The sequence below is a fragment of the Malania oleifera genome, chromosome 12 (assembly GCF_029873635.1).
Source record: "Malania oleifera isolate guangnan ecotype guangnan chromosome 12, ASM2987363v1, whole genome shotgun sequence".
NCBI lineage: Eukaryota > Viridiplantae > Streptophyta > Magnoliopsida > Santalales > Ximeniaceae > Malania > Malania oleifera.
The window spans coordinates 82,531,268-82,559,049 of NC_080428.1; the positions used below are offsets into that span (position 1 = coordinate 82,531,268).

General features: G+C 37.7%; 1 protein-coding gene across 2 annotated transcripts in view; it reads right to left on the reverse strand.

The window, feature by feature from the left end:
• Window positions 1–27,147, reverse strand: part of LOC131144718 (probable pre-mRNA-splicing factor ATP-dependent RNA helicase DEAH4) — a 38,569-nt gene extending 11,422 nt beyond the window's left edge. Inside the window, exons 1-10 of one of the 2 annotated variants that reach the window (XM_058093553.1) lie at window positions 26,821–27,147; window positions 20,063–20,155; window positions 19,861–19,965; window positions 19,420–19,637; window positions 18,644–18,696; window positions 18,433–18,549; window positions 17,444–17,535; window positions 13,340–13,426; window positions 12,379–12,593; window positions 12,027–12,119 (exon numbers count right to left, since the gene is read on the reverse strand). In XM_058093553.1, coding sequence (XP_057949536.1) covers window positions 12,027–12,119; window positions 12,379–12,593; window positions 13,340–13,426; window positions 17,444–17,535; window positions 18,433–18,549; window positions 18,644–18,696; window positions 19,420–19,637; window positions 19,861–19,965; window positions 20,063–20,155; window positions 26,821–27,020 — 1,273 coding nt within the window. In that variant the 5' untranslated portion in view covers window positions 27,021–27,147. The remainder of the gene's footprint in view (window positions 1–12,026; window positions 12,120–12,378; window positions 12,594–13,339; window positions 13,427–17,443; window positions 17,536–18,432; window positions 18,550–18,643; window positions 18,697–19,419; window positions 19,638–19,860; window positions 19,966–20,062; window positions 20,156–26,820) is intronic. The other variant, XM_058093554.1, reaches the window with a different exon arrangement.
• Window positions 27,148–27,782: the final 635 nt, after the last annotated feature.

The following is a 27,782-nucleotide window of genomic DNA, read 5'->3' on the forward strand; positions in this document are numbered from 1 at the left end:
TACGTTAAAAAATCCCTTCCTTTGCATGTCAACTAGCTGCACCCCTCTAAACAAGAGAAAATTGAGCGCCAAATAGAATCTAGAAAAGAATCCTAGACCACACCAAGTTATAAGACACCTCCTATCCATTAAAGGTTCTAGCATTTCACTCCAACCAAATACATCATTCCACAACAAAAGATACACATCTCCAAAGAATAAGCCTTCCATCCCAACACCAAAACCCTTAAGACTTCCAGAGAAAAAAACATATCCAAAGAAAAAAGGCACCCACAAAGCCCAGCTAAGTCAACAAAAAGCTTGCACCAAATGGGTCAAGAAAAAGAACGAAGCAAAAAAGAAATGTGCATTCGTCTTGCCATGCTAGAAACTGATGCAGTGCTGCCACACTACTGAAACCTAGTTAATAATGTCACTTTCTATAATATTTAGGGTAAAATCCAACATCCCCTAAGTTTTCAAAATGTGAAACTCCATCCCTTGAGTTTTCGAAAACATAAAAAGAAAACCACCCAAAGGTTTAATTTTATTGACAAAATGAAACTTCTGTGAGTTGACCGTTAGTCAACCATTAAGTATATGTAAAAAAAAAAAAAAGAATTTTACACTTAATAAAATGATATTTTAATATGACATAAATTAAATAAATTAAATTGAGAAAATTGATCAATATAATGTCTTCAAACCATCTTGATTGACCTATCCAAACTATCCAATCACTTTCAGTTAACAAATTGACATTAGCATGACAAAATAATTCTATTATTATTCAAAAAAATTTCAAAAAAAATGTATAAAAAATAAAAATTACTTGTAAATCATAAAGAATATGTTATAATTATAATGCTACAAAATATTTGTTAGATGTATTTTCGTAAAAGCATAATGACTGAATGCATCAAAAACAAATAAAACATAGTTCAATATTTTTAAATTCGAGTAACCCATCAAAAATAGCATTAAAAAAACATAAAATAAAATTTCAAAATTCATATTTCATAAACTATTCATTGATTTTTTCTGATTTCATCCAAGTTGCTATGTTATTAAATATGGTACCTAGCTAGACCTGGAGAGCAAGCCACAATTGACCAACTAACCAATCCGAGCCGACTTTTAAACTACCTTTTATTTTTTGAAGATATATTTAATTATTTAATTTGCATGAAAATTATATATAACAAATATTTTGGAAAAATATAATTGTCTAAGTATTTTTTCTGAATTATTAGTATTATTTATTCATTTTCTTATATTTTTTATTTTTTTAAAATATTAATTTAATTATATTGTCATGCTTATGTCAACTAGTTGACCTGAACCAATCTTACCAATTAGACTAGTCAACCCAAAAACTAGGTGTCTGATTCAGTTTCAAGTTCAATTTCCAAAATATATTGTACTTAATTGACCAATTTTCCCAACCTAATTTATTAAATTAATGTCATTTTCTTAATTTATGTAATCACAATTGAATGAAAAGGGTCCATTTCAGAATAAATTTTCAATTTTTTCACCAAACTTAACTATTGGCTAATTGTGACTAGAAAAGGTCCTTTTTGTTCATAACCCTAAATCTCAAGAGGGTTTTTGGTAGTTCTCAAAAACTTAATGAGTGGAGTGTCATATTCAGAAAAACTCAAGGGGTGTTGCTAGAATTTACCATAACATTTATTAGCTGTTATAATCCAAGTATGATTGCTAGGGTCTAATCAAAGTGTGTCATTTCCTAAGACTAGCTTTACTTTCAAAGTTCATCAGAGGCTTTTGAGTCTGGAGAGGTTAGAACTAGCTGTAGTCAAGAAATTCATCAATGAGGCTTTTGAGTCTGGAGAAGTTAGAACCAGCTGTAGTCAAGAAATAGTCATTTCCCTAGGCAGGCGCACACACGCATATACACATCTACATTGCTCCAGAATCCAGATAAACGAAGAAACAGTACAGAATTTTCCTTGTCCATTTTGCTTAACAATTTTAATCTGCTCAGAATTTTCCAGAGAACTGAAAGTGTGGTTGAGGATTCACCCAGTGGCTTCTTCTGTAGCCTCCACTGCTGTGTTTCCATGCGAGATGATCTTTCTTTTGGCACCATATCACCCTGTAATTACCCTTATCTGCCATATTCCTAATCTGACAGAAGCAGTCTATTTCCTCCACACACGCAGCATCAAATTGGTATCAGAGAAGTTCCTACCTTGGCTGGTTGGTGTTTGTCACTGTTTGGTGCTTCATTTGGGATTGTTAAACCTATATTGCTCTTCACATATCCATTTAGTTAATTCCTCTTAAATTTTTTAACCAAGTCTGTTGGTTTTGCTGCTTGGATTTTTTCTGGCTGTCAAGAAAACCTTCAGTTATTGCTACTAGAAGGAAGACATCAATTGATAATATTGCTAATGTGGCAGTAGCAATCTGTAAAGAAAAAGAAATACAAATTGTGGAATGGCTCAAATGAAGGACGACTTGCTGCAAAAGACTCATTTTAGATCAAGATGCGCAGCAGGAAGAAAGCTTTGTAAGTTAGTCATTGACAGTGACAATTCTAAAAATCTACTTGCTGAAGTAGTTGTGGAAAAATTGATGCTTGAAGTAGTGGAACATCCGCAACTGTGTCGCATTGTTGGTCCAATGGAGGGATGGAGGTGTGACAACAAGGTGCATGGTCAATTTTTTGATTGGAGTCTCTTGTAAAGAATCTGTTTGGTGTGACATGGTAACAATGGAAACATGCTATATTTTACTTGGTTGTCCTTGGCAAAGTATGTTGTTGATGTAATAAACAATGAGGCAGAACACATTAATAATTTTGATGGAACAAACCAACAAGTTGCTGAAAATGAGAATGGCTTAATACAGTTGAAGAGTGCTTCCTCAAATGAAAATTAAATTACGCAGATGAAGCTCCGGGCAGGTTTACTTACTCCAAATATATGCGTGGTGTTACAACAAAAGCAAGCTATGCCACTAATGTTGATCACGTTTCCATATGAATTGTTGCACAACAAGAAGGCTTTTGATGATCAGCATATCATACAACAAATTGATGAATTAGTTACTGGAATCAAAGCAAAATTAATAATGAGACATCAACAAAAAGAAGTTCTAGAGGCCAAAAATGCTGGAAATGTGCAGGATTTTCAATGAGCTCAAGGGAATCTGCAAATGTAAGACAAAAAGAATCTATTGATCGCCATTGCAAGTTTAGAAAGGATCAAGTGCAGCCTCGGGCTACGAATTGCATTCACAAAGATTAGTTATTGTTGACCTAACATGACTTTCAAATCTTATTTTGATGATAACAAATCAAGGTAAATTTAACATGTGGTTTAAGTGATGATGTTTTAGGAAACCAAGTCTATGAAGTTCAGAAGTTCAAGTATTAAGAGTCCAAGATGACAAGTGATTATTAAAAGCTCATACTCCAACAACAAGTGATCAAAAGGAAGCTTAGAGGATCAAAGACAGACAAATCTTATGGAAGCTCAAAGGATATTGAAGCTCAAGACAAGAAGGACTCAAAGCAAAGATATACATGAAGACTTCAAGTTTCAGAAAGTTTTAAAGTCTTAAGGAAGTCTTGTGTAAGTACTTCATTTAAATATCAAAATGAATGCTTTGAAGCTCACTAGGGTTAATTATGGACTTAGAGACCTTATTTTGAAAATCCTGGAAAATGTCTTTGAAAAGTCTCAAAACAAGTTGGCAAGAGTTTTTGGAAACAAACTTTAAAAACAGTGTTTTTAACTGTTCAGGCGACTAACCCTTGTCTGGTTGGGCAACTGACAATTTTTGCTAAATTAAATTTGGAAGACAGTATAGGATCAAGAGACTGACCCCTGTGAGTTCAGGCGACTAACCTTGTTCTGACCTTGAAAATAAGCTGATTTTCAAAGATCAGGCGACTGACCCCGATGGGTTTAGGCGACTGACCTTCGTAGCAACTTGTTTTAAAATAGCGTTTTAAAGTTTCCAAATTGAGTTGCTTGTGCCCCAAACTTTGTAAAAACTTGGGAAACACTCCAAGTAACTTGGGCAACATGAATTTATGACTTTTTAGCTCTATAAATACATGATTTCACAAATCAAATTCAATACCAAGAATTGAAAATCTAATTTCAAGCCTATATTGCTCATACTCTCTCAAAGCCTTCTTGCACATATCTACTTGCTGAGATTTTCTGAGAATTACTGAGTTATTGTTCATCGATCTCTGAGCAAAACTTCTGAGTTTTGAATCAATCAAAGAAAGAATCCCATTGATATACTCTTTGAGCTTCAATTCTATTCATCATTGATATTTACATTGAAGTATTGATAAGCTGTGCTATATTTTGTACTAATCTGCTCTATTTGAGAGTAATTCTTGTACGCAAGAAATTGTTCTTGTTTTCTTGACAGTTTAGGATAGTTGAATCGTTGTACCAAGCGTGGGGTATCGTTTGGAGAGGTGTGTTCTAGCCTATTGAAGGAGGGATTGTAAGGTTGCACTTGCTCCTACCTGTAGAGGAGTGTTATAGTGGAAACCTTAGGTAGTGTTGCTTAAGGCGAGGATGTAGCCGGGTATAACCGAACGTCATGAAAACTCAGTCTCACTCTCTTTCCCTAAACTCTCTTTAATTTTCAGCACATATATAGTGCGTGGTTGTTTATTTCAAATCAATAAACTGTGTGGATTGGATATTAAATAAACCAAAAATTAATTTAACTTTGGGATTGCGGAAACCAAACGGGAGTACATTGGTTGATCAATACTTATTGGGGAAAGCATAAGGGAGTACGTTGATTGATTAATACCCAATACTCATTAATTGAAAGTTTATTTAAATTCTAAGTTTTGGAAGAATGTTGGAAATTTCAATTGTGCTTCATTAAATCTATTAACACAGGGCTTTTATCAAACTCTACTTTGAGTTCTAAATCTTGGAAGCTTTGCTAAATTCAATCTATAGTGGGAATCTTGTTTTGATTATCTTGTTGAGTGGATTGAAATATTCAAAAACTGAAAGTATTACATTGTGAATTCATTGGTTGGGTGTTGATTGAAATTATTGCAAGATCAAGTTGACATACTCATTCATAGAGGCTTAAAATTTCAATTCGATTTTCAGCTGGACTATGTGATTAAAACTTAAACATTACACTTGTGATTGTTGGATATAAAAAGGTTCAGAAAGAATTTATAAAAAGATTCTTAAAGAAATTTTTAAAACCCAATTCACCCCCCTCTTGGGACTATACCTTAGTTTTCAGTTATTAATAGGAAAAATCTCTAGAATGATTTCCTAAGGAAGTGTGGGTTGAGGATTCACTCAGTGGCTCCTTCCATTGCCTCCACCGCTACATTTCCACGAGAGAGGATCTCACTTTTGCCACCATATTTTCCTGTAATTAACCTAATCCTTTTAGAATTTTTGATCTGACAAATTCTGTAGCCTATTTCCTCTGCACACACTGCATCAGAAATAAAGAACATAGACATCAGACACAAGGCTTTAAATGTCTTCTAGACTGGAGTGTATCATTGGTATTGATACTATTAAGAACTGCAGACCAAGCAAAGCCCTTGATTTTGGAAGGAGTTTTGGCTTTCCAATTAAGAGACTGAAACTGTAAATAGAAATGATAACTGTTAAAAATTGATATACATTGTTGGGCCACAACCTAACAGCTTAAGCTTTTAGGTAAAGCGGTAATCTAATATGGTATCAGAGCTGGTTTCTAGGAGGTCCTAGGTTCTAGTCTTGTTGCCCGCATTTATTGTGTGGTGTTTAAAAAAATTATTGTGTTCCCTATCATGGGTGTTATTTATCGTGTGTTTATCTCTCTACGTGTTGTCGGACTGCATGTGCGGGGGAGTGTTAAAGTCTGATATACATTGTTGGCCCACAACCTAACAACTTTTAGGTAAAGTGGTAATCTAACAATAACCATTTAAGTGACAAATAAATTGTCAAGGAATGATCTCCAAGAAAAAACTCTTGAGGAATGAAAGCCGCAACATAGGTCCCAACCCTATGATCAATGTTAAATTCAAGGGAAAAAAATATGTTTATTTCACACTCTCAATTACATGGAATAGAATTAAGGATGTCTCTTGTATCAAGGGATTTACAATCAAGGCCTTGATACAAGGGATTTACAATCAAGGCTTTCTCCTAGAATCTCTTTAATTAACAACAACTCATGCCAACACTCCCCCTCAAGTTGGTGCATACAAGTCTCGCATGCCCAATTTGTCAAGTGAGTTGTAAAAGATTTTGCTACATACAACCTTTGTGAGTACATCTGTCAACTGGTCTTCAGACTTAACAAAAGGAATCAAATTGTTTTGTCCTCAAGATTCTATTTGATGAAATGTTGGTCCACCTCCATGTGTTTAGTTCGGTCATGTTGGACAGGGTTATCACATAACAGGTCCATCTCACAACTTGGGGCAAAAACTATTTCAGTTAGTAGCCTCTTAAGCCAAAGAAGTTCACAAAGACCTTTAGCCATTCCACGGAACTCAGCTTTAGCACTTGACAAAGTCACCACATTCTGTTTCTTACTTCTCCAAGTTACAAGATTCCAACCAACAAACATGAAGTACCCTGAAGTGGATTTTCGATCTGATATATTTCCTGCCCAGTCTGCATCTGTATATCCCTCGACTTTGAGGTGTCTATTTCTTGAGAACATAAGCCCTTTCCCTAGAAGTATCGAAGAATTCTGAGCACCGCATCCATGTGATCCTCACTTGGTCAGTGCATGAATTGACTTACTACACTTACCGCATAAGCAATATCAGGGCGAGTGTGTGATAGATAAATAAGCTTTTCAACTATCCTCTGGTACCTGTTTTTATTTGTTGGCACATGGTCTGGGTATTCTCCCAGTTTGTGGTTTTGAACAATTGGTGTGTCTGCAGGTTTGCATTCTAGTAGTCCCACCTCAAATAGAAAGTTTAGGATATATTTCCCTTGGGAAATAAATATACCTTGCTTTGATCTAGTAACCTCAATTCCCAGGAAGTATTTAAGTCCTCCCAGATTTTTCATTTCAAACTCAGTCGCCAAACGCTCTTGGAGTCTTGATATTTCTTCCAAATCATCTCCTGTAATAATCATATCATCTACATAAATTATTAGAGTTGTGACCTTACCATGTTGATGCTTCAAGAATAGTGTATGATCTGAGTTACTCTGTTAAGAGCCACATTTTTTCATCACCAAGTTGAATCACCCGAACCATGCTCTAGGTGATTGTTTCAGGCCATACAATGCTCGTTGTAATTTGCACACCACCTCAACTTCGTAAGTTGCTATACAGCCTGGTGGAACATCCATGTAGACCTCCTCCTCCTCCAGATCTCCATGGAGAAAGACATTTTTTACATCAAATTGGTGCAATGGCCAATCAAGGTTTGTGGCAAGGAATAACAATACTCTAACCGAGTTCAATTTTGCTACCGGCGAGAACATCTCTTGATAGTCTACACCATATGTCTGGGTGTAACCTTTTGCTACTAGTCTTGCTTTGTATCAATCAATCGAACCATCTGCTTTGTGCTTAATGGAGAACACCCATTTACACCCCACCGTTTTCTTTCCTTTGGGCAAGGGAACAAGAGCCCAAGTTTTATTTTTCTGCAATGCCTCCATTTCTTCCTTCACTGCCTGGGTCCGTTTAGGATTTGTTAGGGCTTCATGAATATTGGTGGGAAGTGGGAACACTCCTCGAGGAAAGTTCGTGTACGAATGTCCTGAGTGGTTCGGAAAGCCTTATTGTAGACACATAGTTGGCAGTTGGATACTTTGAGTTTTGTCCTTCAATGTCCGAAGAATATCTATTTGGTGGTTTTCCACAATTATGCCTAAAAGGTAAAGTATAGTCAACATGGATATCTATATCATTAGAGTTTGAAAGGGGGTTTTCTATTTCAGCTTCAGCTTCAGGTGATGTAGACATATCTCTAGAACCTATATCTGCTTCTGAAGTCACACCTTTTTTTGTATTGGGTTCCTCATTAACATAAATTTCAGTGTTGTGTTCATTCGGCCAATCAAACTACAGCCAATTTGGCTCGTCATTGCTGATCTCCCCTTGACGAAGAGAATTGGGTAATGAGGAAGAGAAAAATGTCTCAAACTCCAAAAATGTGACATCCATGGTCACATAGGTGCGTTTGGTGGCCAGATCATAGCATCGATACCCTTTTGGTGTAATGCATATCCCAAGAAGAGGAATCGAATGGCACATGGATCCAATTTCGTGCGCTGATTTTTATAAAGGTGGACAAATGCGACACATCCAATTGAGGAAGGCATATGTAGATAGGGTCTGTAACGGAGACTTGAAATTCAAGACTTTGGAAGGCATCTGATTGAGGAGATGCACAGCCATAGCAACAGCATTAGTTCAATGGTGACTAGGCACATGAGCCCCAAGTAATAGGGCACGAGCAGTTTCAAGAATATGACGGTTCTTTCGCTCAGCAACACCATTCTGCTGAGGAGTCTGTGGGCAAGAGGTTTCATGGATAAGGCCATGATGCTGAAAATAAGCCTTAAACTGGTCATTCACATACTCACCACCGTTATCCGATCAAAGAATCCGAATCTTAGCTAAGACTTGGGTTTGAACCATTGTGTGGAAGGACTGAAATATGGTCAGTGCTTCATTTTTATGTTTCAATAAGTAGAGCCAAGTAATGCAAGTACTGTCATCTACAAATATCACAAACCAGCGGAAACCAGATATTGTAGAAATTGGGGAAGGACCCCATACATCCGAGTGAATTAAAGCAAAAGGAACAGTACTTCTATTCAAATTTAAAGGATAAGTAGCTCTATGGCTTTTAGCAAGAATGAAAGTCTCACATGTCAAATCAAATATCGAAATATTGGAAAATAAATCCGAAAACAAATATTTCATATAACTGAAGGATGGGTGCCCTAACCGATGGTGCCAAAGCCAAATTTGTCACTCTTTCTTGTCAACCAGAGCATGCATATGATGTACACGGCCCATATTGAAATCGTTGACATAATAAAGCCCCCCCCCCCCTCTTAGTACCACGCCCAATGATCTCCTTGCTATGAATATCCTGAAGTAAACAAAAAGTAAATACATTAGTACAACACAGTTCAAAACTTCAGTAACTTGGCTCACAGAGAGCAGTTTATGGGAAAGTGAGGGAACAAGCAAAGCATAAGATAAGGATAAAGTGGGTGACAAATCCACGATGCCCGCCCCTGTAACTGGAGATATGACCCCATTGACGTTAGCAATGCAGGTGCGTCGGGGTTGAGATATTTTGGAGAAATCATTTTCATCGAATGTCATGTGATCGGTGGCTCCCGAGTCAAGTATCCAAAGACTTCTGTCACCATTGGAGACAAACTACAAAGAGCAATACCACAGTTACCGGGTTCTGAGATCGATGAATCACCCTGGGTAGTCTCCATGTGGTGCGAAAGGGTGAGTCTGGAATCGGATGCAGCTACTGCAACCTGACCTGTTCCTCCATCAGCAACATCTCATTTTTTTTTTTGCCTAAAGTTCATTCCACCAATCAGGATATCCATGTAGTTTGAAGCAATTATCCCGGGCATGTTTTAGATTACCGCAATGGGAACATTTGGTGCCATCAGAGGGAGAGACTTTCTGCTTGGAAGAGGTTTCAGTCTTCCCATTGCCCAGAGATAGAGATCAGGTAGAATTTGAAGTTGAATGTCCAGTCTTGGGGCTTTTTGAGGCCAGAACTGCTCCTTGAGTCTTGGCGGATCCACCGGTGATCATAACAGCTTGTTGGATAGTTTCCCGACAAACATGAGCATATGCTTGTTCAATAGTAGGGAATGATCGCATCTGTAGTATGTCACTACGAATGTTATCAAGTCTATCATCTAGGCAATCCAAGAAGGCATACACTCGATCTTCTTGAAGCATGTCGTTAAAGTGCTGAATATCAACAGCGCATTCCATGGGGTTTGGGCGACAAAAATCAATCTCATGCCATAACCCTTGAAGATCATTGAAATATTTCTCAAGAGAGCTACCCGCTTGTTTCAGATGGATTATATGCCGCCAGAGGTCTTATTCTTGAGATGTCTCGTTTCCGTAAAAATAAGTAGTAGCAATGGAGTCTCATACCTGTTTTGCAGTCGGAAACCGAATGAAGTTGCCGATTAGTGAAGGGTCCATGGAGTTAATTAGCCATCCCTGACAATGGCGTTTTCTATGCGCCACTTTCGGAAGTATGGGTCAGTCTGTGGAGGTTGGGTAACATCGCCGTTGATAAATCCCAACTTGTCTTTGCCGGAGATATACATCTCGACAATTTGGGACCAAAGAGCATAATTGGAACCGTCCAATTTAATACCAATTGGAGCAGCAGCACTTCCGATGGTCTGGGTAGGAGCTGAAGTTTTATTCAAGATTTCAGTCATTCTGGTGGTTAGTTCTGTGATGATGGCAGTGGAGTGAGGGTCGTTGGATTCGGCCATGGGCACAGCAGAGTTGTTAGGTTCTGCCATGGGTGCGGCTAAAGAGAAAACCGCAGCAACAGAGAAGACAAAGAAGAAAAAAAAGCGCTTTGTCAAGGGCCAGCAAAGTGCTTTTTTTTTTTTTTTTCTCACAGAAGCCGAATCCTCAGGCCTTTTTTTTTTTTCCCTGCAGGGGCTGTGTGGAAGACACCGATGAACGCTCCGGCTGGTGCCCATCGAGGGCTGTGATTTTTTTAAGTGCAGGGGCAAGGCGGCCAAGGATGGCCCCAATTTTTTACGTGCGAGGGAGCAAGATAGTCAAGTCCCTCAAGGACGAGGTCATGAAGATCATGCCCGTTCAGAAGCAGACTCGTGCCGATCAGCGCACCCGGTTTAAGGCCTTCGTCGTCGCCGGTGAAGGCAACCGGCTCGTCGAACTGGTGACCCTCAGCAGATGATGACCAGAATCACCGAGGCTCTGTTGTTTTGAAACAATAGATGACGGCGGCAAAGAAGGCACTAGTAGGGTTAGGGAAAAAAGCTAGGTCCAGAATTGGAACCTTTCTCTGATACCATGTTAAATTCAAGGGAAAAATATATGTTTATTTCACACTCTCAATTACATGGAATAGTAGGTAATTATATACAATAAAAATTTGGGACTACACTAATTTTAAGGCTAGAATTAAGGATGTCCCTTCTATCAAGGGATTTATAATCAAGGCTTTTTCCTAGATTCTCTCTAATTAACAACAACTCACGCCAACAATCAAGACTGGAAAAAGGGCAATAAGAATACAGCACCCCAAAAGCCAAACAAGGTTCATTGCTTAATTTGTTTCTCTCTCAATCAGATTTATCTGAAAGTAGAAATTCCAGGAAACATTATCCCCCTCAGAAATCAAGAAACTAGAAATTTGAGCATTATGATGACTCAAAAGATGATATAGACGATGTAAAGTAGTACAAAAGAAGCATCCCCAATCCAAAGATCTTCCCAAAACCAAATTCTCTCCCCATCACCAACGTGGAACCTCACCCAAGGTTAAAGAGACTAAAAATATGGGGAAAGAATGATTCCAAAGAACGGCATGAGTGGCATAAGCACCAAACTTGGCATTCCAACCATCTTCAAACTTTTTTGGCTGTGTTTTAATCCTGCTCATAGTCACCAACCTCAATTAATGAAGCCTGGATGAGTTTCACGATTCTTTGGAATCCAATGAACATTTGTGAAATTGAAAAAGAACTATACCTGAGAACAAAAGATAAAACAAACTTAAGTATCCATTTATCCTGACAGTAATTAGATATACTTACTGTAAAAAGGTTGTTTACCAAACTCTATCATAAGCTAGCACTAAGCAAGTTAACGACAAAGATAATTATAATCACTTGCATGATCAGCATTCTTCAAAGTGATGATAGTGAACTCTCACTTGCATGACCAGCACTCCTCAGAGTGACAACAGTGAACTCTTTAATTCATGGCTCACGTAACCTATCAAAAAATTTATGACTAACATATAACACTTGTTGAGTCGAAAGAGAATATCATACCTGCCATTGTCCTTCCGACGCTCGTTATTAGTCCATTTTCATCAATGGCATCAATGAGATACAACTGCTTTAAAGCATCTTCCAAAGCCTCTGCTGCAACAAAGTCATTCAGTGATTCAGATTCATTCACTAAATTCAAGTTTGATGGAATCATTGATATAATATGTAATAGTTAGAAAATGACCAAGCAAAAATAATAATAAGTCAGAGAGTCAGTTCATATATGCTACCTAGTTTTCTGCTTTTTTTTCCCTTTTGAGTGGGAAGAGGACTGGGAGGTGTGAAAGAGAAATACATAAACCATATGCATACATGTACAGGGAAGGGAGGATAGAAAGAAGTGCTTTCTTACAGGAAGGAGGATCAAGAAAATCAAATTTGAGAATATCAATATCAGAGAGGTCCAATGATTTCAAATATAAAACGCTGCCAGCAAGAGAAGATCTCTGTATTTCAGGAACCGTTACATCCAAAAATTCACCACGGTAGACCATGGATGGGTATAGTCGGTAACACTTTCCAGGACATGTTCTTCCAGCTCGTCCTGCACGTTGATTGGCTTGCACTCTGAAATCATACAAAGTTACAAAATTTCAATGTTAGAAAAGGAAAATAAGTACTGCTTCAGTGGTTGTTATCCAGAAAAATAATGAGACAAAATTTATTTTAGAAGACAATATACAGAAAATTGAAGGATAGTCACTTCAAAATTCATTCAATCACCAGCTTCCCTTGATTGGAGAAAAATAATAATGTGGAATGGATGTGAATCTTTTCCCTGTCTTGGGTTGTATGGACCATTGCCTAAAGGTAAATTGTTACCAGAATCACACATTATTAGGCTGTCAACATTGATGTTGGTTCCCAAGTTACAGCAGAAGGGAAGAAGATGGGAATTGGAAGCAGCATGACAGACAAGCGTCTAGCAAATTGGATTGGAAAACACAGCATTAGAAAGATACAGATATTTTGAGCAAAATTGGGATGTTATGGCTGAAAACAAAGGCAGCCTAATTTAGGTTATTTGAGGTGAGCTTCCTGCATCTAATTGAGTTTGAACTTTAAATCTCTTACAACATGAATTTATACCCAGCCAAACAAGGAGTTTACATATCTACATATACCTGACATGATATACATTCAGGTGAAAAGAAGGCATGTAAACAGAAATCAATGACATAAAACATGACTCTATACTGATCTTCCAAGAGCAAAAAGTAAGGACAAGACTACTACAAAATGGATTAGAATGCTAAGTGAGAAACCCAATCAATGCTACAAGCAATGAAAGCTATGAATTATTAACTTTTTACCTGCTAATTTGAACAACATCAAGAGAATACATGCCAGTAGACGCATTGTACTGCCGTTGCTTCACATAACCAGAATCAATAACATACCTATCATTAATGTGTAGATTGTAAATAAAATGAAGCCTATTCAACAAAAACTCAGCTAAAATACAGATATATAGATGGTATTTACAAATGCATTGTAATTCAGGGGGGGGGGGGAATCTGCTAATTTTCATACACCTAACATAAATTATTCTAAAAAACCAATGAACAATATATACAGACACAAATCTATCATAATGATTTATACTTATGATGTTGCAAATGACTCATGTGATTCCACTTGATGCAGTGACACAGTCATAATAAACATTTATATTTTTTTTTAATAAAAATATATATTATTTAAGCTCATAAAATATAACAACTACTACAGAAGTAACCAGCATGCTGCACAAATTTCAAACCCTGCGCTGTGCTAAAATGACTGCAGAATAACATAATGAAAACTAGTACTTATTATATACAACAACAACAACAAGTCTTAAGTCCCACTAAGTGGATCGGCTACGTGAATCCTTTTCCACCAATTCAGCCAATCGAGAGCATTTTCCCTACTAGATTAAGAGCTATTAAATCCTCCCTTAGTACATCATTCCAAGTTATTTTAGACCTACTCCTACCCCTTTTAATGACAGAAACAATAGCTAATTCACTCCTCACAAGTGCACTACTAGGCTAGCATTTCAAATGCCCAAACCAGCTAGGCCGCCCCTCACTTGTTAAATGCTATTAAAAAATAACAAAAACCTGTCAAAAATTTATATTTCCACCCAACAAAACACTACAAAAGAAGCAATAAATAAAATATAAAGCTGCCTTCTTTTCAGCCATCCATTCTCATTACTTCCTCAACATCCATCAATTGTATTGATTACATGGAACCTTGAGTATTTTTACATTGTACAGATAAACGAACTTTATGTTATTACGGATGCCTTCTTTAGAAAACATGACCATCTATCTATCCTCTTTGTTTGAAAACGAACACAGAAAGGGGGAAAAAAAAAAAAAAAACTCAATTTATCATTGCATAAACAAACCAAAGAAAAAAAAAAACTAATGCACTGTTGACTACCAAGCAATATTGATTTCAACAAAGACTTATGGTAAACCACAAACAACTCAGCTTAACAGCAAACACCATCAGTGATTTTGGTGTACCTGCAACATGGGTAACTTAATCAAAGGCCAAGCAAAATCTCCATATTAGCTTTGTGGGTAGGTCAACCCCTCATAAATTATTTACTAGTTACTAAAATATAACAACGTAGCCTTCATTTAACCTAATGTAAGGCTCCCCCTTCCATTACATTATTTCAGGTTAATACTAGGCGTAACTCCTATAGAAAATAAAATAAGGGAGGGTGGCTCAGAAGCCTCAAACGGTTTGGGCATCTATAACATAGGCCAAATAGTGCACTAATGAGGAGAAGTGAGCTAGTTACTACAAGGGGCAACAGAAGGGGCAGGGATAGACCTAAAATAATTTGGAATAAGATAGTGGATAAGGATTTAATAGCCCTCAAATAGTTGGAGGAAATTGCCTACAATTGCGTAAATTGGTGGAAAATGATTCATGTAGCGGACCCCACACAGTGGGACTTGAGGCTTGGTTTGTTGTTGTTGTTGTCGTCGTTGTTTTTGTATCATCTAAGCCCCCTTATACTTCGCCATAACTCCCAATCTTCCCTATACTCTTCAAGCAAGTCTGTAAGTCTAAATACTTGAATATTGAATGAAATTATAGTCAAAACTGTGCATTTTCCTAGAATATTGAAAGCCCTTTTCCATCGGTTTTGTAGAATTTTTCCTTACAAAATAATGCGAAACTATGAATGAGTTTGGAAGAAGTAACAAAATAATCACTTATATAGTATTTCTATGAATAAATTTGAGAATTCACTTAATAAATTTTGTTTTTGCATCTTATAATTCAAAATTATGCATGAAATTTTGTTGGCATGTACTATTATTTGGGATATTTTCCGTCATAAGCAGTATACAACAACGACAAACAACAACAACAAGAAGCTAAGTCCCACTAGTTGGGTCAGCAACATGAATCCTTTTCAGCCAATTCACCCAATCAAAAGCGTTTTTATCTATAAGATTAAGGGCTAATAAATCATTCCTCACTATCTCATTCCAAGTTATTTTAGGCCTACCCCTACCCCTTTTCATGTCAGACACAATAACTAACTCACTCCTCCTTACAAGTGCTCTACTAGGGCTGTGTTTCAAACCCCCAAACCATCTAAGTCACCCCTCCCTTATCTTGTTTTCAACCAGTGTTATGCCTAAATTAGTATGTATAAGTTCATTTCTTATTTTATTTTTAATGTTAAACCACTCATCCACCTTAACATTCACATCTCAACAACTTTCATTTTTTGTACATGTTGTTTCTTAGTTGTCCAACATTCTAATCCATAAAACATAGCTGGCCTTATAATTGTATTATAAAACTTTCCTTTTAATTTTAAGGGTATTTTACAATCACACAACACACCTAACGGCTGACATGCTCCTCCATTTTACCTAGCCTATTTTAATTCTATGTATTACGTCTTCTTCAACTTCCCCTTCAGCTTGCATAATAGACCCAAGATAACTATATCTATCACTGTAATTAATATCTTGATTATTAAGTCTAATCTTCTCTCTATTGCTACTACTTACATTACTGAAATTACATTTCATATATTATGCCTTATTCCTACTTATCCTGAACCCTTTCGACTCTAATGTGACTCTTCAAAGGTCTAGCTTAAATTTCACTTGGCTCCTACTATCATCAATCAACATGATATCATCTGCAATCTCATTTTGGATATTCTTAGTTAGTTCATCAATTACTAAAGTAAAAAGATAAGGACTCAAAGTAGAACCTTGATAGGTCAATTTCATAATTTATGAATGTGCAAGGATATTGATGCAACTAAGTACAGGGCAAAATATTTTCCACATCAAATCATTTGATAATTTTGTTTTACAAACCACAATATCTGACAAGAAAGCTTTACAGAAAACAGAGTCATAACACTGAACACATAATTATTGGTTCAATGGTGTGCCTATGTCCACAAAGGAGACAGAGATAAAAGTGACAAAGAATCAGCAAATAAAGAGTGGAAAGTCACTCCATTCCCCCCCCCCCCCCCAAAAAAAAACCCTACCCCAAATGTTAGGATATTCACATAACATGAATCCAACACCAGAAAGCTAGTACATAGCTTATGTCTAACCCAGTGACAAAAAATACCCAAAATTTTCACCTTAGGGCCCACCCACTAGCCCTGCATTTTACAGAGAGGACCTTTTCACAGCACCTCTTAGAACTGAATAAAAATATTATTACACTATACGCATATCACAGCAAGAACAGAATCCATGTCATTTAATGATGCGTCTTCAGCGTATTCAAGCTATGCCAATCATATTTTCTGCATGTCATAAAATTAATTAATCCATTTAAAAAATTCTGGGGAAAAAAGGTCATATCATCATGCCTCCCTAGACCACTGATATGGCGTGGGAGCTTTGTGCACAGGGTATTACATTTTTTCAATTCGTTTTAAAATTTTGAACATGTTCAGGGCATATCTGACATGAGTCCAAACAATAAAGGATTTACATGCCCAACATGGACACGTGCCCTTTAGGAATGTTACTGCTACTAAGTTAAATTTATTAACATTGATGTTGCTCTTTCCATCAGTGCAAGGCTGCCATCATATAAACAGACGAATAGTTCCAATGGAACTTCTAAACCTCTAACAAAAATAATGTCTACTTGTTGGTGAAGGTTCATCTAAGAAAAGGTTTTACAAGGCATTTACACATGCCCAACAAAAAAAAAAAAAAAAACTTGGCACAAATTGTATGAAACAGAAAAATTAATAAGGAGAAAATTATTTAAATATATCATAGTAGCAGGAATTTTCCAAACTAAAAATTATTTCTTTATAAATAAAAATAATAAGAAAATGCCAGAGGTGGCAAACAGATGCACATTAATTTTTTTAAACTTTAATTTATGAAAGTGTCAAATCTCCTTACACAACACCATCAACAGTCAAAGAAGTCTCAGCAATGTTTGTAGCAACAATTATACGCCTACAGTTTGGAGGTGGAGGAGTGAATACACGTACCTGTAAGGTCAAAACAAACATAAAGCATCAACCACAAACTAAATAAAAAATTAAGGTAACAATCTAATACATCAACAATCAAAAAATAAAACAAAAGCTCTAGGTTGCCACATAATACTTCATATGGCAGGAATAAGTATGAAATCCAAAATCTCAATATAAAATTGATAGAGCTAAAAACATTGGGAAAAAATATACGATGGACAAAAAAACCACATACATTATCCAATCATTTTGTTACTAAAATGAGATAAATAAGTACCAAAGCTAATAGCAATCTTCTAATCCATTGAGAAAAGCAGAGAACTCTCCCCACCGCTAGCAGCAGGGTAATCTATTATTTCCAAAAGTCTAGAAAGCACTCCCTTCCAATTCAAATACTTAACCAATGGTTTTTTCCTCTTCTCTTTTCCTTTCTTTTAAAGAATAACCAGTCTGACTGTATCGTATAAAAGCATGCAACCAATGAATAAAATAGCATCAGAATTAGTCTAAGGCATGATTATTCATCATAAAGGTACAAACCCCGATCCCCTCCACCACCAAACCCCCGGGGGAACCCACTGGAGCCATATCCTCTGACATGTAAGACACCAGCTCAAGCTCACTAAGCCATAAAAACAAATGGCTTCGAAAAAGAACAAGAAAATTTTAAATGTCCATTGCACTGGATTAAATGGTAAATAAGAGGCATGCTATGGTAGGAATAACACTGGAGCTAGTTGAACAAAGAACTAGCAGAAGACCAATTTGTTCACATGCCAGTGCAACAATCAAAGCTGAAAAGTGTCCAATCTGAAATAACCCACAAGAAGTGGATTACAGCAAAAATAAGAAATAAAGTTCACTTTGAGATCCATCAAGAACTTCAAGATATATGGATATCAAAAGGCTTGCCTGCATTTCTGGTGGCAAGGAGCCATGAAGGGGAAGGATAATTGCATCCATGCAAGACCCTTCCTCTAAGCTTTGAATTCTCTCCTCCAACTTCGATACCAACTTCTCAATATCATCCTATAAAAGGCCTCAAGAAATTCACAATCAAGAACAGCAAGCTAAGAGCTTCAAAGCAGAACTTACTGTGTAAACCTCATAGAACAGATCTAACCTGTCCAGTCATGAATATTAAGACATCACCTTCAGGCTCCCGAGCATGTATATCTGTCCAAATTTTATGTAAATGAATCACAAAGTATAACCTCATAAACAACTTAAAACTAGAAACCAGGACAAATAATCCTGGATGCAGTATCATGGCAACTCTAAACTCGGTATTTGTAAGTCAAAATTGGCACAAATATAACATGTTAACAGATGTTCCTTCTTTTCTTCTTGTGGGTGGATCACGTTAGGAAACATGTAGTGACCATGAATATGGGGCAAAACGGCATTCAGAATATCAAAAATAACATTCCAAAATTGCATTGAGATAATCATAATTACACTTAAGAGCAACAAAATGACATTTTAAATCAGTAAAACAATTCTCATGCACCTGCACAACCCTAAAAACATCTAGAATAAAAATTATAATGTGATCTTCCAACATCAGCTTTAATGAAGCTATAGAAAAGTCTTCCATCATGCTCCAAATTATAACAATGCCACAGGCATATAGAAGCATATCTAATGCAAATAGTATCAAATTGCAACAGCCAAAAAGTTATCAACTACCTTCTTGAGTATTTTACATGCGGACATGCCTGTAACTAGCAATAATAAATCATGTTAAAAGTTAAAACTAATTATATTCGCTCCAACTATTCTCCATTTCCAAAGGATAAGTATAACAAAAACCTCTTTGTGAAAAAGTATCTAACATAATTATCAGAAGAAAAAAGAAATACAGGAATTTATTAGCCCCTACAAACTAAATTTCCATACCTAGAGCTGTTTTCAAAGAAGACTCAAGATAACTTGTTGGCCGTTCAGTGCTGTAAAATATTTCCACAGGGAATAACTTCCCTGGTACACTAACAACAGGACAATTGGAGAAGAATCTGGACACCTTGTCACCATCGAGAGTGGCTGAAGTGATAATAACCTTCAAATTGGAGGCACGCATTTTAATTATGCGTTTCATCAGCCCCATCAATATATCCCTAACCATGAAAATTCCATAAATGAAGTTTGTTGTGTACAGATGGTAAAACACACGTATATGATGTGCATAAGATGCTACAAATACACGCATGCAACCACGCCAAAAACTCTAATTGTATAATTCTTAAAAGCAACAGAAAACAATGTGGGAAATCAAACAGTGTGGAGATTACTGCATTCAAATTGAAACCATGTCAAGAAAGCACAGCAAATGCATCTTACGTGTTTAGACTTCTCTCATGAGCTTCATCCAATATAATTACTGAATACTGATCAAGCTCGGGGTTAGAAAGACTTTCACGAAGGAGGACTCCATCAGTCAAATATCTGGGCAGTCAAAAGAATAGATTGGACACCAAGGAGAAACAAACTAGAGAGGCTTATAAGAAAACTCAAATTTTGGAAATAATTGAAACCACAATACTTAATACGTGTTTTCTCTGAAGTTCTATCTTCAAATCGAATGGCATAGCCCACTTCCTCCCCAAGTCGTACACCAAGCTCCTGCCCAACCCGTCTGTGAACAACAAAGAACAAACAACACAATGAGTTACATATATTGATCAAAGAATTAGGGAAGCAGCAAATGCATGTGGCATTCTCCTAGGAGAAATAATTGAATCCCCAACAGAAGTAAAGCAAGCACTGCTACAATCAATGCAGAATGCAACGCAAACAAAAGATCACATTAGGTTCCTGATTGCAAAGAACACTCACCATTTAGATTAAAATCTTTGATACCATGTTAGACTACCACTTTACTTAAAAGCTTAAGCTGTTAGGTTGTGGACTAACAATATATATCAAGATTTAACATACATTAATTAAAGAGCGTCCCCAGGCCTTAAGGCTCCCCACTTTATGAGGGCAGGGGGAGGGTTGTCATAGTGTATGCAGCCTTATCCTGGTTTTTATGCAAAGAAGCTGTTTACTTGGATTCGAACTTGTGACCAACAGATCACAAAGGAGCAACCTTACCATTGGTCCGAGGCCTGGAATTTTCGCAAATACTCCATTGCTCCGGATATTTCTTGTTCTAGGACAATAAAAGTGGCTGCCCAAGGAATATATGGGACAGTAACAGGCTTGTCAGTCACTGAACCTCTGATTCCCTTTTCCCCAACAGCGTTCTTAAGTTCAGTTTCTACACTAGATTTTCACTTGTATACACTTTACAAGATCTTTCTTGGGCGAAACAACTTCTAGTTCGATTTTCTAACAAGCTGTTTGAAACCACAGATGCCTGGTACAGGTGATTCAGCAAGCAGTTTACAATCCTCTAACCTGACTAGGCTTCCCTGCTTTACATTCTATCAATTTTAGCTTCACAACTTGCAAGCATTTGGAATGTAGTACCCTGTGTACGCACTTCAACTTGCTACCTCGCCTTTTGTACTTCAATTCCAAGCAACCCCACAGTAGCATGTAAAACTGCTGGAGATGCAGTTGTCTTTGCGACTTCTTGAGACATTTTATTAGGCTTTGCTTTGCAGCTAGCTGCTCAAATTTTCGAACGCCTTCAGACAGTTTTGATTCCTCTTGATGCTTTTCTACTGGTTTTTAAAACTGTTTCCTTCTCTACTGATTTTATGGTTGCTAGTTTACCTTCTTAAATTGTCTCAGCAACTTTGAAGGCTGGGGAGCACAAGACGCAGCTTTCCTGGACACGATTATTAAATCTCATGAACCTTGCTAATTTTTCCCACATGATAACCACTCCAATAGCATCTTCCAAGTCAATTACGTGTCCCGAAGTCATCTCCTTCCAAATTTCATATTTGAAACCATGCCTGAATCAACCACATCTCATGGTTAAATCTTCAAACTTTTGAGCATAATTGACAACTGTATATTTCCCTAGTTGAAAACAAAAGAACTCACCATAATGTTTCAGCTTTTCTCTAGTTTGAAAAACTTTTTCTTGAACAACATTGTGGGTGTATAGATTCTCCCACACTGAGAGAACATCAGATAAAACTGACACCAAATTGATGCAGGACAATTAGGGGGAAATTAGGTGAATTGCTTTAGGCTATGATTTGGGGAAGAAAGTAAGAAATAGGTCAAACTTGGCAACAAAAATAGGAATTCAAATCTGGTTTTAAGGTTATCGATCAGAGTACCAGATATAAGAAGGCATAAGCTATTGACATCGCACTAACACTACACTCTAACAGGTTCCAAAAATCATTCCTAGGAGAAGAAAGTCCTTCACTTTCAAGGGTTTAAGGTTTTGCAACAAACAAACAATTCCTCATCAATTACACAAAGAAAATAAATACTATATATATATATATATATATATATATTTTTTAAAAAAAGAGGGCGGCACCTCCTAAACTTTATTAGAAAACCCCTCACTTATGGCGGAGGAATACTGTGGTTCCAATCTTGAGACTTTGGAACATTAAAAACAAACAGCAAGACCCTAAAACAACCTTAACCAACATAATCAAAACCAATAAACCAATGACCAGCAATCAATCAAAAACTAAAAAACTAAACAACTATAAAGTAGAAAACAAACAAAACTCCGAAAGATAAACACAAACATTACAAGCGCAAAGAAGGAAATCCCAACAAATCCAATCGAATCATTCCCCTAACTTGCTGTGGAAGATCATCCTGGCAACTATATGATCGAGAAATACCAGATTCACCCTGTTTGGCAAAGAAACTGCACTTTTATTCGCCTCCCTGTAAACATGATCCACTTTAAACTGTATGCCTCTCAATGCTAGCATAAGCTCTTCCCACAAATCCCATAATTTCCAAACCGAGCACTTCCCAGAATTTATCCACTGAACCAACAAAGCAGAGTCAAATGCAATCTCCACTTAATCAAATCCGAGTTCTTTACATAAATTAATCCCTAAAATAATCGCCTTCAATTCAACCATGTTATTTGTTTCATAACCTAATAATGAGGAAAAAGCTACTTTAACTAAACCTTTTTCATCTCTTATTACGCCTCCACCACCACAATTACCTGGGTTACCTCTACAGCTCCCATCCACATTCAACTTAACCCAACCTATCCCAAGTTTACACCATCTGACTACACGAGGAAGACGAACCCCCACATTTTTCACTTGGATATCCAAAGCACAAAGAACTGCAATATCCGTGCAAGAAGCAGGTGCACATTTATTTAACTTGTCTGAAATGGATCTCAACCAATATTTAATATCAAACCACACAGTTCTCACCGAATCATGAATTGATTCCATCCTGGCTCTACATCGACGAGTCCAAAGTCTCCAAATGATGAGACTAGGTATGAGACCTACCAAAATGCCTAACTGTGAGGCCCGTCTTACACAACTAAACCAGACATTAACTCTACCTTTCCAAGCACTTGTTGCCATACAACTAACACCCAACGCCACTGCTACTTGTTTCCATACCTCCTGAGCAAAAGATCCAATGCAAAACACATGGTCTAGAGCTTCAATCTTGGCATTTGGACAACAATCACATCGAGAGGCCATCTGAACACCTACTTCTTTAATACGAGTATCAACCGGAAGACAAGCGAACCAAGACTTCTACATACAAATTGACACCCTTTTGGGCAACATAGGATGCCAGAACCATTTTTCAACTGCGAATTCCTCTTTACGCTTCCTTATAATTTCCCAAGCACTTGCCGTGGTGAATTTCCCATCTGTTAAAGGTTCCCAAATTACTGTATCTGGACCCTCCTTGCAAGAAATAGCAGAGTTCATTACCTCCTCAGCCTGATCTTCACCCAACAGATCCACTAATAAATCAACATTCTACCCATCTCTATCCCAACAATCTCGTGTTCGAAACTTATGGTTACTGATTTCCTAAACCTTAGCACAAAGAGGACCGGAGGCTAACCATCGATCAAACCAGAAATAAGCCGACCCTTCTTTAATTTGAACACGGACTTGCTCTAAAACTTTAGGAATCACACGAACAATCGATCTCAAAAATCTGGTTCCTTTATCTAGTTTCATTTCTCTCAAGTGGTGTTTCTTATACAAATACTTGGCTTTAAAGAATTGAGTCCACAGATTATCCATAATTAACAATCTCCACACAAACTTCATATGCAATGATGTTTTTACCTCCTTCAAATCCCTAATGCCCACCCTCACCAACAGGCTTACATATATTAGACCAGGAACACCAATTCCTCTTCCTTTTGTCATTTACTCCACTCCAGAAAATATTCGATAACATAGAATTTATCTTTGTGAAGACAATATTTGGAATGTCCAATACCGCCAATTGATGAACCACCATTGATGACAATACATGCTTAATTAAAATTAGGCGACCCCCTTAAGATAAAAGCTTAAATTTCCAACCCGCTATCTTTTTCCTCAATTTATCAACTAGGGGCTCTAAAATACGGGCCGTAAGACGACCCGATACCAAAAGAACACCCAAGCATGTAGCAGGGAGACCTCCTTCCGCAAATACTATATATATAACACATACTCTTGATAGCATAACCCTAACAATAATCGATCCGATCAATGAGTATCAAAACTAAACTAATCTTGACCAATATAAAATAAACTAGATATATAAAATCAAAATCCTAGAACAACTAAAAATAAAGACCCAAAGTATCCTTAACACAGGACCCACATTGAAATAAAAATAACCCAAAATGGCCTCTGTGAATAGGTTGCTATAGTAATTGGAACAGTGCTTGCACTACAATGACTACAGAATTGCTACAGTGCTCGAGGAAAATGCTCAATTATAGTCCAGTGAACATAATATTCAATTCCACCTCCCAAATTAATCCTCAATAATTATCCAACCAAAATAAATTTATTGGTAGATAAATTTACACCTTTTTTGCTTCTTTTTCCTAGTTGCATGAGGTGTCACAAGCCAAACTTGTTCAGGGCCTACTTGCCTATGACTGCTTATCTTGTGCACATTGGATGGTAACCATCATGTAAATGCTTGTACATGGTTTATTCATTGGGCAGAGTATACCATAGGGAGAAGGGGAAGTATGACTCCTCAATCATATTGATGTTTCCTCATGCTAAAATTAGATTTGTATAGAAACCCTTTTAAGGGAGGATGAGCATTCATCAATATTATAAAACTTACTAGCAATTGTAAACATATTTAGTGAGATGCGCATAGAAAACTTGCCTCCCTAGCTACACACATGTGACCTGTGGAGGTGTGATAAAATGAATTGCATTGATTTTAGGTTTACCAACCTCCATGTTTTCTTTCATGATTACTTGCTACTTTTACTTAATTTGTGTTCAACCCTTGTAAACTTGCTCATGTGGTGAATCCATGATTTACCTGTGTGCCAGACCCTTCACAGAGTGTGAAGTGTTCGGCTAAAGGTTTCTCATGGAGGGAGAGCACGGTGTATTAAGCTTAGGCCAAATGTCTAGGTGTGTGTGTGTGTGTATGCGCGCCCATGTGCACGCGTGTATTAGTGCATAAGGCCACATGGGACTATACATATTTGTAGCTAAGGTTTGAAGAGTTTTTCCCCGTTTTATCTTTATTTAAAAATAATTTTTAAATAATACCCTATTTGGAAAAATATTTCCCAGAATGACTTTGACGTAATCTCGCTGCTTGGTCCAGCGAGATTTAAAGGGTCAAGACAATTGAGACGTCGACACGTGGCAAGCAAATCTCAGGACCATCCAACGAGATTTGCTTGAAAATAGGACGGCGCCCCTTAGCCTCCCAAACCACCAACAGAAAACTCCCCTCCCTTCTCTTTTTCTCTCTCTCTGAGTCTCAGACACCTATGTCTCTGTCTCCTGTGTCACTCTCTGGCATACCCTATTCCCAGTTCTTCCACCTGTATTTTCCTTCACCATTTGTCTATCCCTCTTTTGTTCTTTGAATCTATCTCTAAAATCTTTGTGTACTTTCTCAATCTATGTGATTGTAGCCGAGATGGGGAAGTACATGAGGAAGGCGAAGGCTACAAGGGAAGTAGCGGTCATGGAGGTTTCGCAATCCTCCTTGGGCGTCCGCATAAGTGCTAAAACCCTAGCTCTGCAGAGGCTCCAGAAGTCTAGTCTGGCGTCTGCGGCGGCGACAACAACTACAGCTTTGGCTTCGGCTTCAGCTTCGGCGCCCCTTACCCAAATATTGACCCGCCCAAACCACCAGAATATCCCAGCAGATTCTAGAGACTCTCCAGCTCCGATTCGCCTGAGATCCAACCACCTGATGGCAACCGCGGCTCGGGCGATCTTCAGCGAATTGAGGGCACAGAAACCAGCAACTACGGTCCATAGGTCTCAATCCGCCGAATCTCCCCTGGAAAATGTGAAGGTCGTTCTGCAGCCTCGCCTCTGCACGCTCAGATTGTACGGTTCGGAGCCCACGGGAGTGGTCAGGAAGAGGTGGGACGGCAACGACGTTTCACCGTTCTTCGCGACTCTATCGTAGTACATCGAGAGCTCGAAGAAGAGTCAAGACTTCACAACTCTATTTCAATGTTCTATTTTCAGACAAGTCTCGCGGGATAGTGCAGCGAGATTTATTTGACACGTGTCAACGTCTCAACTATCCTGACCCTTCAAATCTCGCTGTTTGATCCAATAAGATTTGTTTAAATTTCGTTGGATCAAACAACGAGCGACAAAGTTATTTTGGAAAAAAATTCCCACACAAGGTATTATTTAATATATTATTTTAAAATAAAAATAAAACGGGAAAAAACATGAGGTTTGAAGCCTAGTGCATTTCTGTTTACAGTACACTGAAAACTTTGCAGGGCTCCGCGGACGTATGCCACATACCACTGCCACACGCGTGAATATGCTGCGTTCTTCTCTTCTTTCCTATTCTATTTTCTGTTTGCTGTTTGCATGTTCACATCCCTACCCGCTGTTTTCACAACAGAATCGAAATCCAATAGCCTCGGTTTTGATTCCCAACAAAAAAGAAAGGAAAATAAAATGTCCACCGGTATGTATACTGTAATTTTATACTAGTTCCGAAAAAATATCTAACAATAAAAATTTAAAGTTTTTTTTTTCTTTTCATACACTTTCCAATCAACCAAACAAGTACTTTTCTCGGCAAGCAACCAAAAACATTTCGTCTAAAAACAGTCAATCCCGTACTTGTATTCCTCTGAAAATCTCATAAATGGAAAACCTAGTCCCAAGAACGTGCATAGTACTCGAACACTCTTACCTGGCGACGGAGACTGCAGCTACTCGTCGAGGCTGAGTGACGCCGATGACGCCGGACTTGGTGTAGCCTTTTCTGTGAAGTATCTGAGAGAGCTGAGTGCTCTTACCGGAGCCGGTCTCTCCGATGATCACTACCACCGGATTACGCTCCACGGTTTCGATTATCTTGTCCTCGAACTGGATAATCGGAAGTTTTGCCATTGATGCACGAAGCAAAGCTCGTAAGTGCCGAGTGATCAAATAGCTGATTAAGCTGAACTACTAATGTCGAAAAGGAGAGTAAACTTTACTGGTTAAATAGATTTTTCTAAAAAGTTGAATTTGTAATTCAATCTACTAATGAAATGTGATAATAAATATTAAAATAAATGAGTTTTTTCCCATTTTATCATTAAAAATAAATAAAATATAAAATAATACCCTGAACAGAAAATTTTTTCCCAAAATAATGCTCACGTAATCTCGCAGCTTCATGCTGCGAGATTTAAACTGGTGGCCACTCTGCCATCGATGCGTGGCAAAGAAATAAACAGGGGTAATGTGACGTATGGCGACGGGTGAAGAAATCTCGCAAGTCCAAGCTGCGAGATTTGAGAAGCCATCGAACGGAGAGGCGACGCGTGGCTGCGAGATTACGAGCGATCGTGACACCTGGTGAATCTCGCAGGTTCAACCTGTGAGATTTAAGAAGCGATCGAACGGAGAGGCGACGCGTGGCTGCGAGATTACGAGTGATCGTGACACGTGGTGAATCTCGCAGGTCCAACTTGCGAGATTTAAGAAGCGATCGAACGGAGAGGCGACACGTGGCTGCGAGATTACGGGCGATCGTGCCACGTGGTAAATCTCACAGGTCCAACCTGCGAGATTTGTTTTGCGCGCTGAATTCCTCCCTGAGCCTTCTCAGAACACAATCATGCAGAGGAGAAGAGAAGAAAAGTTGCAGACCTTCCTTCGAGCTTG